General features: G+C 44.6%; 1 protein-coding gene across 1 annotated transcript in view; it reads right to left on the reverse strand.

Moving 5' to 3' along the window:
* Positions 1–13969, reverse strand: part of tent2 (terminal nucleotidyltransferase 2) — a 37616-nt gene that overhangs the window by 13288 nt on the left and 10359 nt on the right. Inside the window, exons 6-11 of the mRNA XM_084323373.1 lie at positions 6010–6098; positions 5353–5416; positions 3278–3344; positions 3039–3115; positions 2719–2847; positions 1163–1206 (exon numbers count right to left, since the gene is read on the reverse strand). Of these exons, the coding sequence (XP_084179499.1) occupies positions 1163–1206; positions 2719–2847; positions 3039–3115; positions 3278–3344; positions 5353–5416; positions 6010–6098 (470 nt within the window). The remainder of the gene's footprint in view (positions 1–1162; positions 1207–2718; positions 2848–3038; positions 3116–3277; positions 3345–5352; positions 5417–6009; positions 6099–13969) is intronic.

The following is a 13969-nucleotide window of genomic DNA, read 5'->3' on the forward strand; positions in this document are numbered from 1 at the left end:
TTTTTCCGCCAGGTACTTTTCGACCTGTTCGTAGACTATTTTCTCCATGACTTTCGAGATGGAGGTAAGAATAGAAACAGGGCGGTAGTTGCCTGGGTCTAAATTGCTGCCCTTTTTGTGCAGAGGGGTCACTCTCGCAATTTTGAAGTCCTTGGGGACGTGTCCCTGTTTTATAGAGAGGTTTATTATGTGTGTGATGACTGGGGTGATGGCGGCTGCTGCGTCTCTGAGGAATTTGGAGGGGATGTTGTCATGGCCAGTGGCCTTGTTAGGTTGGAGGGCGCTCAATTTTTTGAGTACCTCATCAGTTGTTACCATTTCAAGTTTGAAGTCATCTTTGTGGACCCCTAGGTTTTTGTAGTATTCTACTATGTGTTCTACCCCATAATGCCCTGAGTGGGAGGGTAGTTTGTTTACCAGTGTTGTGGCTATGTTTGTGAAGAAGATGTTTAAGTAATTGGCTACATCCAGCTTGTCTGTGATGAGCGTGTTGTCCGTCTTTATGTTTATGTTTGAGAATCTGGTTTTAAGTTTTTTACTGCAGCCTAGTTGATTATTGAGTAATTTCCAAAGTTCGCAGGGTTTGTTTTTGTTTTCCTCAGTTTTGTCATTGATGAAATTTCTTTTTGCGGTTCTGATCATGGTGTTTACGTCATTTCTTAGTCCGTTTCTTTGAATTTTTAGTTCAACCATGTGGGCTTGGAGTTCACTGTTTGAGCTTTTGGAAAGCTTTGTCTGACTTTTATGAAGTTCAGAGCATTTTTTGTCTCTGGTTTTCATAGCGGCCAGTATTTCAGTGTGCATCCATGGCTCAGCGCGATTTTTTTTTTTTTTTTTTTTTTACTTTGGCCATTTCCCTGGCTCTTTTATACGTTTATCGCATTTATACTTGGTCAAGTTCGACCGACAGAAGCAGGCTGAAAGGGTTCAGATGGGGGGGAAGACACTCTGGGAAAGGCACGGCTGCAGCCCGGGATTCGAACTCGCTCAGCCCCAGATCCGTGACGAGCACGGTTGTCCACGGCGCTGAAATAGCACTCGCGGTACGTGGTGAGCTACTGGAGCTCCCCAGGCTCAGCGCGATTTTTAACCCTGGTGGTTCTTATGGGTGCCATGTTGTTGAGTATTGCTGTGAATTTGGAAGTTGGCAACTGTAACTTACTGGATAGTCCTTCTGAAGCGAGGGCAAGACAGGGTCACTCAGAGCTGTGAGGGTGAGAAACACAACAGGTTAGATTGAAGAGAATTATACACCGATGAGAAAGGAAATACTTCTCTGTGGTGTGTGTGTGTGAGCGTCTGTGGGTGTGTTTACACTTAGTTTACACGCACGTTCATCATCTGAATCAACTTTGCATATCTCGTTTTAACGTCATTGAGAGGATGAAGTGTCCAGGGCTTTCCATAAACAATGGTATAGGGGGCCATGAAAGTTTGGGGCCAGCTTAGAAACAGACACATCATTGTCCAATATGCGATTGCTCGGTCCTCTGTTTGTGTGTGTTTCTAAGCTGTCCCCAAGCTTTCACGACCAACATCGCAACCCCGCTTCACCGCTAGATCATGGCTTTAACTTTTTCGGCCGCCGAGACCCATAGTTCAATGCTGGCTTGTCCAACCCCAATCACACGTGCAGTAGAGATCGCTATATAAATTATATCCAATAATGTCAAAGACCAGTTAATCATTGTGACTTTCTCAGATCGTTTCCACCTCATGGCTATTCGTTTCTTTGCCGCTGTAAAGCCCGCCAGAATGATTATTTTCTGCTGTATGGATGTCGGTAGTAGTGATATATCATTTAGGAGTAGTGTTGTTGCCGTCAGTGGAATTACATTTACATTTAGTCATTTAGCTGACGCTTTTATCCAAAGCGACTTACAAGTTCTGTATGACAAGTCATCAGGAAGGGCACAACTCTATCAGCTGAGTAACAATGTTCATCAAAGTGTTGAGTGCTACAGTGTAGATTAGTTTATTAGGACAAGTGCATGATAGTAAGGTTAGTTAGGGTTAGATTTTTTTATTTTAGATAATGGTTGAAGAAGTGAGTCTGCGAAAGATTGGACTGGTTTTGGCTGTCCTAACTGGGGTGGGTAGTTCATTCCACCATTGTGGGGCAAGGACTGAGAAAAGGCGGCTTCTTCTTGATGACCCTCCCGGAGCTCGGATAGGAGTGGGTCTGAGATGGCCAGAAGATGCAGAGCGTAGGGGTCTTGAGGGTGTGTAGTTAGAGACCATTGACCGGAGGTAGGCGGGAGCAGTTCCCTTTGCCGCACGGTATGCCAGGTCGAGGGCATTGAAGCGGATTTGTTGTACATATGTTTGAAAGTTTAGTTGTTATAGATTTCCAAAAACTAGCTACCGGCAAAACATGTGCATATAAGTGCCAGTGTGTGTGTGTTTCTTTATTGCAATCTTCCCCCCTCCTGGACAGGGGCACAGCCCCACTCCTCACCTCCCCCTAGCCGAGACTCAGCACCATCTTGTTTGAAAGTCCTGGGGAAAACCCTGAGAGTCGGTATGTATTTCCATTTCCCATTCATCAATAGGCTGGAAACCATGGAAACAGAACTCACACAGACCTCAACCCAACAGTCAACAGGATGAGGTGGTGCTTAAAGTATCTCTGAAGAGAAGTCTGCTCACGCCGCTGCCATCTAACTAGACATCTACTGGTTTTAAACATCTTTAAAACAGGTACCAGTGTGTACTTACTCTGGAGGTAGTGCAGCACCAACAGTGCCAGCGTGTAGCTGCTCAGTGTTCCTTTGCTGGCATCATTGATGTTGTGATGCCGCGCCCACTTCTTAATGACGAGGATGACGGGCCTCACCCTGAGATCAGCTGAATAAGGACACAGACGCACACTGCGTTAGGAGAAGTATATGTACTGTACATGGACTCTGTGGGTGGACAGATGGCAACAGCACACTGCGTTAGGAGAAGTATATGTACTGTACATGGACTCTTGCGGGGACAGAGGGCCACAGCACGGTGGGTGGTACACAATGTAAAGCGTAGAGTCGTCGACTCACCATATGCATAACTCCTCAGGAGAAACGTGTTTCTGATGCCCACGGTGTTGTTGATATTCAGGTCTAACTCCAGATCACTGAGAGTGAGAGAGAGAGATAGACGGAGCAAGAGAGACAGGGAGAGAGGAGGATAGAGACAGAGCGAGGGAGAGGGAGACAGAGGGATTCATTAACCACCACGTCTGACTGTGATGAGGCTGGAAACAGTGTCTGCTGTGACGGTGGCGTTTTCTTCCTACCTGCCTTTCTCTTTGAATTTGAGGATCGGGACCTTGGCTCTGATCAGCTGAGGTCTCTCTAGGTACGCTGTGAACCAAAACACATGTAGTTGTGAGATACCGGATGCCATCCGCCTAATCTCTGGTTGTACAGAGTCAATGGCGCCCTCTAGTAGACACTGGGGGATGGACATACCGTGCACTGCATAGGAACCAAGAGTGGATTTTAATTATTGCAGCCTTACCCTCCTCAACGCCACACTGGTTAGTGAATATTTGACAAGGTTAAGTATTTTTCATCAAACCATGGTCAATAAAACAGAAAATAAATTATGGGTATTTTAGGGATTACCATTTTTACCAAGTTTTGGTCCGTTACACTTTACATTACCATACATACAGTAATGCAATGTGATGACCGTCAATTGGATTATTTAAAAGGAACACACCAACATTATGTGAAATGCGCTTACCATCTCCAGCGTCAGACAAGGAGATAGATACCTCTTTGTGCGTTCAGTAGAAAGCTATCCAGCTGCATGCTAGCCTAACTTAGCACAAATTGATGAAAGCGGATACGGACCAGCTAGCCTAGCTGTTGGCCAAAAACACCTCTCCTGGGGTTTTAAGTTAGGCTATCTGATCTGTATTCACCTCCATTAATTTGTGCTAAGCTAGGCCAGCTTGCAGTGGATAGCTTTCTACTGAACGCACAAAGAGGTATCCATCTTCTTGTCTGACGCTGGAGATGGTAAGCGCATTTCACATAATGTTGGCGTGTTCCATAACACTTTCAGTGCCGTTCACGTAGAACTACGTTTCTGTAGTCCGATCGTTGAGTGCCGGAAACGTAGATCTACGTTTCTGTCACGGTATTTATTTTATTATCTATATCCATTCATAATTCAGCGGGGCACCTTGTGCATACTGTTCTGAGTGTGTCTAAGCTGGCAGACAGTATTATACCGCCCTCTAACGCCTTCGGCCAGTAATGCACCCGGTTAGAAACTGGTTCGTTTATTTTCTATACCGAGCTGCGGCGTGGGGGCAGGTCCTAAACACTCCGGCAAAACACACGCTTATAGGGATGGCTTGGACAACTGACCCCGCTCGCCCGTTGAAGAGCAATGCCCAATAACATCGGAGGCACGATCGCTGTGGATAACTGGAATGGCGATGAGATTATTGGATTCTTTTTTTTTATTACTTCAGAGACCAGGTAAGGACACTCTATATGAAAGCTTGCGTTGATCTGATATTTATTTCTACTGTGATTGAAGCTATATGTGTTTATGTGTCTGGCTGTTCTGCCGTTGGGCTGCATGAGGGGGGGGGGGGCGCCGGTCTAAACCACATTGCGTGCATGCACCACAAAGGATAATAGTGATGATCTAGCGTTGATTTCAGAAAGATTCGATAATCAGGCGAAAAATGACAACTTGTTTATTGAATTACACAAAAACGCTGTTTTCGTGTCTTTTCCCTGGAATTGCTCAGAAGCGGCCGGACTATGTTCATATTCAAAACGGTATCAAACGGAAATGTGCAGATGAAAAAATAATCTGTTTTTTGCACGTTGACCAGAAGTAGCTCAATGAGACTCGAGGGCGTTATTAGACCCATAGAGATACTATAAAATATAGGTTTAGTTCTACAAACTACAACTACGTTTACATGGGGTTAATGGGTGGCACTGAAGTGGTCACTTCCCGGAAGGGGCGTGGCACTCAATGTGTTAAAGATACGATTAGACATACACATGCAGATATTGTGGTATAGCCTATGTCAACACTGAAAACAATTCCTTTCTGTCATATTTATTCCTTCCATAGGAAGAGGTCCTAGGTAGAGATGGAAGTGGAGAATCGGAAATGGGTTAAAGGGATAGCTTGGATTTTTTTTACATTAAATGGTATGGAACACTTGCTAGTAGTGATGCAACGCCATTAGCTTGACTCACATAACCCTGTAGGTCAGAGTTCTGCCTAAGCTAATGGCATTGTATCAACTACACTACTAGCAAGCATTGCATAACACTTAACGTCCATAAGATCTGAACTGTCCCTTTAACCTTATGGCAGGTTATTAATACACACCCAGTGAGCAGAAGAACCTATGCAGGAGAGTGAGTATGTGAATGGGATCAGGACGCCAATCCATCTGAGAGAACAAGACGAGGACAGGGAAGAGAAAGACAGATGTTGTTATAATAACCACGTAGCATATCAATAGCCTGAACTGCATTCATAGTCTCTTGTAATCATAATCCTTTCTCGAGTGAGAACATGCTGCCTATCACAGCAAGATCAAATGGCCGGTAATCAATATGGTATTCGATAGCTTCGTTTTTAAACAGGTAATATTCATACTTATTGGTTTAAATAAACAATTTGATAGCATTTTCCATCTTTGCTGAGCAAGAGTTTTGTACAAAATTAATTAAAAGCCTGTGCCAAATATAGGCTGGTTGTATTCAATGATTGAAGTAAATAAAAGCCTGGGCCATTCATTTAAGTTTTACAGAAATGTATAATAAATCAGCATAAAAAATGGAAGGTAAATGCTATTTTACAAATGTAAAAGCGTGGATAAACTGAGTTTAAGTGGCTTCAACATTATACCCTCCCACAACCCCCTGGTTGGAAGGAAGCCAGTGGTGATGTTTATCGCTTAGCAACAGGGAACTCGTTTTTTGTCACACTTGAGGACGCAGATCAGGATGTAGAGGAGGTGCAGAATGAGGAGGTACTCACATTTCCCATCAGAACCAGACACAGGTCAGCATCACTCGTCCTGCAGCCCAGACCATTCATAGAAGAGCCAGTCAGGTAGAGGCGAGCCACTTAGAGGGAAGATAATCAGTCAGGACCGATATGGAGGAAACCTAAGTAGTTTGTATGTGTGTGTGTGACCCTGTGAATCTATACTTATGAGAAGTGACAGCCCACCAGTACTTAAAACACCTGCCAGATGAATGCTCCCAGGAGAAGTGCCCCACCTTTGCTGCCGGAAACAAAGGTAACAGTCTTTTGGAGGGTCTTGCTAGAGTGAAAATAGAGGTATCAACTGAAACTAGAGATTTTGCCATTGCTGCTACAGTACCTTACTGGGAAATGGACACAATTTCTATATATTAGGAACACATTTTCAGTGTAGGTGGTGGTGTCCTGCGGCACATCGGTCGCCTCACAGCTAGAAGGTCCTGGGTTCGATTCACACTTGGGGACCAGGTTGTCGCGTACCCAGGAACTCTTCATTATCGGCACTAAAACCACCCTCAGTAGATCCGGACCCATCACACTTACCATCAATGACTCCACCATCACCCCTTCCCCCCTAGTCCGCAACCTCAGTGTCATCCTCGACCCCACCCTCTCATTTGACCCCCATGTCCGCTCCATTGTTAAAACATCATACTTTCACCTCTGCAACATTGCCAAAATTTGTCACTGCCTCTCCCCCCTGCTGCTGAATCCCTCATACACGCCTTCATCTCCTCCCGCTTGACTATTGCAACTCCCTCCTCACTGGCATCACCTCCCACTCCCTCCACGTGTTTTAGTAACATTGATGAGCATTCTGTACAAGCTACACGTGTTTTAGTAACATTGATGAGCATTCTGAAAGCAATTCTTAAAAAGATTCACTTTTAAAAACAATCTTAAAATTGTATTTAACACTGTAAAGTATTTTGTTTTGTTTTTTTGTTTTCTCTGTTTCTTTGCTTGCATGTAATTTTAGCCATCTTAATTGTTAGTTTCATTGTGCATTGTGTGTTGAGTACTGACTTTTAATAATTTTGTTTTGCAATAATAATTGTTTTTGTATGTTTTTTTGTGTGGACCCCAGGAAGACTAGCTGGTTGCTATGGCACCAGCTAATGGGGATCCGTAATAAAATCAAATCAAATCCATAAACTGCAGATGGTCCAGAACTCAGCCGCCCGCCTCCTCACTAACACCCGGTCCCGTGAACACATCACCCCTGTCCTCCACTCTCTCCACTGGCTCCCGATCAAGGAACGCATCAACTTCAAAACACTACTCCTCACCTTCAAAGCCCTCCATTAGCCTGCCCCCCCCTACCTGACTGATATCCTTCTTCCCTACCCCAATGTGTCAATGTGTCTGTGTCTCTAAATACCATATTGGCGGATTGCTCTCATTCAGGTCAGACCATTTCCTGCTCCAGTTAATTAGGTCATTCTGATTTGACTCGCATCGTGACGTAACGAGGCGAGGATGGAGCGGATAGTGATCCGATTGGCTCTGTGGTTGGAGCCAATGCCCGCCCACAATCTACCTAGAGCAGACCAAAGAAGTGCAGTGACTTAGCCTAACGTAAATAATATGAGCAAAACACACAGGTCATGTGCTGTTCCTGGCTGCAAAGCTGCTAATACGTCTTTGCACATTTTTCCTGAGGATTTTTGCAAAGACGAGGGACTTTATGCTTCCGTGATTTCCTGGCTGTTGCTAAAGAAGAAGGGAACTAGCCTGTAAGTCTTTGAGACCGAAAGAAAGCATCGAATCAGTAAGTACATACAGTACGTCGTAATTAGTTAATTAGCAGTAGGACCTCGTTCATTCATCCGTTTGTGTATTACGGTACTCTTCCGTGTGTGTGCGCCAAGACAGTCTAACGTTAGTGCAAGCACTGTGTGTGTGTGTGTGCGCGCGTGTGTGTGTGTTTGTTAGACGGACTGAGAGAGCAAGCTAGCTTAGCTAACGTTCTTAGCTCTGTGCTTCGTTGTATATATGTAGACCTACTTGTGTGTATTGTGAATGAATGATTATGTTCCTAACTAACGTCGTTAGTACAAGTTGTAGCAAAGTAGCCTATTGGCACTGCCCCTTTAAGGCAGGCAGTTTAATTTCCATATAGGACTCAGCTGAGTTGATTGTAGCATGAGCAGCAGAGCAGAAGAGTGATACAGATCAATGTGGCTGACAGAGAATATGGTTTCAAGTCCAATCCCTCCATTGTCTATCCATTTCAGCCAGGCACGGCGAGAGTCCCTGAACCTTGAACCGAGCAGAGGGGAACTACTCGGCAACAGAAAAAGAATGTTTGGCAGTGATTTGGGCTCTTGAAAAATAGCAACATTATCTGGAACCTAAGCTCTTCACAGTTGTCACAGATCACGCTGCCTTACAGTGGGTCCTTAGTTCCACAAAAACTACAAGCCGCCTGATAAGGTGGGCGCTGCACCTTCAAAAAATGTATTTCACTGTGGAATATCGAAAAGGCAAATTGAACGTTGTCCCAGATGCTCTCTCCAGGATTCCCACCTGTGTAGGATACCGCCTGTACTCAAGCAAAAAGGATGCTGTAAGTCTCCCTGTATCACTTGAGCTCATTTGGGAAGAACAGCACAAAGACCCCAAGATCGAAAGAATCTTCAAAGCTCTAGCAGAAGGGGATGATACTGTGGAACCAAGTTATGTTGTCCTGGAGGACAAACTCTACCATAAATCACAAATGTCGGACAAGCAGTTTCATTATCGCATCTACATTCCAGAGAGCCTGGTTCAACAGATACTCAAACTATCATGGAAACCCTCTAAGTGACCATGTTGGGATATTCAAGACCTACAAACGACTTCATGAGTAGCTTTTTGGCCTAGAATGTGGACAGATGTGGGCCAGTTCGTCAAACGCTGTATCAAATGCCAGAGTCTGAAAGCAGACAACAGGAAACCTGCTGGTAAGATGCAACAGCACACAGTTAAAGGCCCCAATGAGATCAGGTGTGGACTTAACACTTTAATCGCAGAAGACGCTGGGCAGCGTCTTTCCCCGCCATGCTTATTCTGCCGAAGACTAGGGGTGGGACAATACATCGATCCAGATCGATATATCGATCTATTATCAATAATCAAATAGGATCGACGCAACGTAAAAAGATCGATTCATATTGCAATACTCTTATTTTGAAAATCCCCGCGAGTCATATCCGCCGGCGCCCAGTATTGTGAAACTCCGTGTAGACATTACAGCGTTTGCGTCTGCTGTAAAGCACTACAGAGCGTCTATTTTGCGAGCCGATATAAGTCTGTGCAGTTTTTTCCCCGCAACGGGTCAAATGCATATAACAGGCGTTGCATCGTCGCCATTCCTTTATGCCAACGTCGGGTTAAATATCTAAATGAACGTCGCGTTGGCTGCTTAAAAGCTAAGCAGCTAACCGTGAGAGAGAACAGGAGAGTGAAGAGGGGACTTGGAGTGTGTGTGTGTGTCTGTGTGTGTCTGTGTGTGTGTTAAAGCTCAATATATAAAAACAAAAGTGAACAGGAGGTCTATTTGTATTAAAAACAATAGATTGTTTTTCATTTAAATGTCTGGAAGAGCTCAAAAATAAATACATCAATTGATATTTCCGTAGCCTTTTTTTAGTTGATCTAAATGTGACTGATTGTGTTAAATGGGCACATAATATCACCTCATATCGATCGCAGGCACCTGAATTGAATCGTATCGTGGCAGACTTTGTGATATCGGCAAATATCGTATCGTTGTCCAAAGAATCGATATCGTATCGTGATGAAACTGATGATTCCCACCCCTGCCGAAGACGCTGGACAGCGTCTTTGATATCAATATTTCAAAAATCTGTGAAATCATATTTCTCCCCCGGAGACATTATATGTACTGGTGAGCCCCTCTCAACTCTCCAACGGTTCAAGAGCGCCATCTGGTGGCCGATCGGCCAAACAGGAAGTGATGCGGATGAAGTGGTGCTCACCCATATTTCGTCCGGGCACTCGCTATCGTTAGCAGGACTCCATCTTGACACACTGGATGTCCATCGGTTGCAAATAACTCGATAAACAACATGATTTGGACGTATATACTATTATACAACCTGGAAATGGATCGGATATTTCTACATCCCATAATAGGAATATTTCAGTTCCACGCTCATCGTCCAACGGCGCGAGGAAGATACGGTAAGATCCAGTGTTATTTTTCAACGTGTTCTTTACTAACTGCTCTAATGATCATATCACCCACACTAGATGAATGATATAACGTTGCCCACGGAATTATAAACGACCCCCCGCCTATCCGGTCAACATCAGATCATACTTAGTAACTCCTAGAAGCACGTCCAGTTGAAATTTTTTTTCTCGCGCCGATTGCTATCAAACTGTATTTCATCACCAATATAATGCATTTGGGGCTATAAATCAAGTTCTGGAGAAAGCTGCAGAAAACGATAAAAACATACTTATACTTTAGACCGTATACTTTAGACCGTATTTTAGTATGAATATGTGAATGAAAAAGTATAACGTTGCTACACCCTGAACAATAGATATAGGACGTTGAATGGGCCATAGTAATGTCAATTTAGCAATACAATTTAAAAAGTTATAGCCCTGCAAAGAAGGGGAACTTCTCCATGTTAAATAGGGCTGGCGAGGGATGATAAATTATGAATTTAACCCCGGCGATCAAAGTGTTAATGGGTCCTATGCCACGCAGACCACAACAGAATGAATACCTCTTGGTATTTGTGGATTACTACACACGATGGGTCTAATTATTTCATTTACGAGCAGCAACAGCCCAGAAAATTGCCCGTGTCCTCAGAAGATAATTCTTTACAAGATGGGGTGTACCAGATTACATACTCTCGGACAGGGGATCACAGTTTGTATCTTCTCTTTTCAAAGAGCTCTGTAAACAATGGACTGTGACTCCTAAGTTAACCACAGCCTATCATCCTCAGACTAACATGACAGAGCGGGTAAATCGTACATTGAAATGTATGATATCCTCATGTGGAGGGCCACCACAACAAGTGGGATCAATACTTGCCAGAATTCAGATTTGCTCTTAATTCTGCAGTGCATGAGACCACTGGAGTGACACCTGCAGAGTTGCAGCTTGGAAGGAAAGCCCAATGGATAAACTTCTGAAATGCAAGACTCTTTCCCCAGATGCCCCTGCTTATGATGTCATCCATCAGTTGAAACAGCTCCAAGCTACGGTAGAGGAAAGTAGCAAGAAAGCACGTCAAAGGCAATTGAGGAACTACAACAAAACAAGACGGATGTTTGTTTTAAGTCAAAGGACAGAGTATGGGTGAGAAACTTTCCACAGTCCAGTTCACAAGACCAGTTCACAGCCAAGCTGGCTCAAAGATGGAAAGGTCCTTATCGTGTTACTCAACTTGGACCCTTGAACTACCAAGTCTGCTTGGAAGACACTGGTGAAGATGTAAGGACAGTCCACGTCTACAACCTCAAACCCTTTTATCCCAGTGCTGAGGAGTTGGAACTCCAAGAAAGGCAAACCCTCTTGGACATCCTACAGGATGACTCTGATGAAGAGTTCTTCGGTTTCCTGGGTTGATGCACACAGGGATCACACCTCCAAGGGTGATCTTCTCAAGGGGGGAAGTGTGTAGCAGAGTAGCCTATTGGCACTGCCCCTTTAAGGCAGGCAATCTAATTGACATATAGGACTCAGCTGAGTTGATTGCAGCATGGGCAGCAGAGCAGAAGAGTGAAGCAGAGCAAGTGGAGCAGAACAAGGACGCAGAGCAGGAGAGAGGATTGAAGTCAGAGCAAGGGAAATACTGAGAAGAAAATGTGAGTTAAGAAGGCAAAGAACAAGTCGATTTGAAGGAAACGGTGACAGACTCCTCATGTATCCTGTGGCCTACAACATGGCCGATCAAAGAGAGTATCACCTGTAAAGAGAGGACACCAGTGCTGGCAAGTTAACCCCTTCCATGAACCGTCTCTTCAAACCACCAACTATCCCGGACTTGACCACCTTCACTCAAGATCTCCAGTGTCCCTGTTCTCCCAGCTTCCCCCTACCAATCTCCAAGCTGTCCTCAGCTACCACTTCAGCCTACCCCAGCCTGCTACCCCCACAAACACACAATCACTGAGCACACACACAATCTGGACTGTTTTTGTTTGACTTATTACCATTTTTCACTTGTATTCTATGTATCTGTTTTGCACTTGATTATTTTGAATACAGTATATATTATTTCACCGAATACCGTTTGCCTGCCTCTTATTTAAATATTTCAAACCTTGTCACATGCTGTTTTTTGTAGTGGAGGTTACCTGGAGCTAGCCGGTAACAACAGTAAGCTTTAATTTTGCTTATTTAATTTATTGACAGGTTTTAGCCTGTCTGGCGCCCAATGCACCACTGTAACATTTACACTTTGATTATATTGGGCTGACCACCGCTACAAAGTGCTGTGTGTGTGTTAGACGGATTGGGAGAGCAATCTTATTCTTCCGGGCATTTGTTTTCCCAAAATCGTATGGCATGGCTACCTGCTTCGGTGTCATCCCTTTGTGGATTGTATTGTATCAAAAACGTATGCTTGAGCCATATTTGTTTGTGTATTAGGTTCACTTTGGCGTTAGTAGAGTAGTATGGCCATAGCCATGAAGTGCTTTGAGAAGCTAGTAAAGGGCTACATCTGCTCCTCCCTCCCCATCAACATGGACCCCCTGCAATTTGCATACCGCCCCAACAGGTCCACGGAGGACGCCATATCCCATGTGCTGCACACAGCAGCATCACACCTGGACAAGAGGCAGGGGAACTATGTGAGAATGCTATTCATCGACTACAGCTCGGCATTCAATACCATAGTCCCCTCCATACTCATAGCCAAGCTCAGGGACCTGGGCTTGGGCTATGACCTCTGCCAGTGGGTCTTGGACTTCCTGACTGGCAGACCCCAGGTGGTGAGAGCAGGCAACTGCACCTCCTCATCCATCACCCTCAACATAGGGGCCCCCCAGGGCTGTGTTCTGAGTCCCCTCCTCTACTCCCTGTACACACACGACTGTGTGGCTCAGCGGAGTAGCAATACAATCGTCAAATTTGCTGACGACACAGTGGTGGTGGGCCTGATCTCTGCCAACGACGAGAGGGCCTACCTGGAAGAGGTCAAGGTCCTGGCGGGATGGTGCCAGGAAAACAGCCTCTCCCTGAACGTCAGCAAAACAAAGGAGATGATTGTGGACTTCAGGAGGTCGGGGGTCAAGGACTACAGCCCCCTCAGCATCGACGGGGCACCGGTTGAGAGAGTCAACAGCTTTAAGTACCTCGGAGCCTACATATCCGAGGACTTGACATGGACCACACACATTAACAGTGTTGTGAAGAAGGCACGACAACGCCTCTACTTCCTCAGGCGCCTAAGGAAGTTCCAAGTCAGCCAGAAGATCCTTAAGAACTTCTACTCATGTACAATAGAGAGCATCTTGACCGGCAACATCACCTCCTGGTTTGGGAATAGCACTGCACAAGACCAAAGCAGACTACAAAGAGTGACACGTTCAGCCGAACGCACAATTGGAGGGGGGCTCCCCACCAGTGGCGTCGTTAGCCCTGGGCTTCCGGGGCTTTAGCCCCGGATGTTTTTCTCCTAGCCCCGGATCTAAAAAAAAAAAAAAAAAAAAAAATTGTTTACATTTTTTTTTTTTTTTTACTTTTTTTTTTTTTTTTTTTATGTCAGCATCCCCATTGTCTGTGCTGAATGTTTGTTAGTGTTTGGTTTTTTTTTTTGGTTTTTAGTACTTTTAAACATTTTTAGTAAGTAGTTTTCATTTGATCCTATAATTCTTTCATTCACCGATTTGTGGACTTTTTTTTTAGTGTCCTGAAAGGCGCCTTATAAATCAAATGCATTATTATTATTATTATCATCCAGGAGGGAAAAGA

Source organism: Notolepis coatsorum (genome assembly GCF_963971535.1).
Source record: "Notolepis coatsorum genome assembly, chromosome: 10".
In the NCBI taxonomy this organism is placed as follows: Eukaryota; Metazoa; Chordata; class Actinopteri; order Aulopiformes; family Paralepididae; genus Notolepis; species Notolepis coatsorum.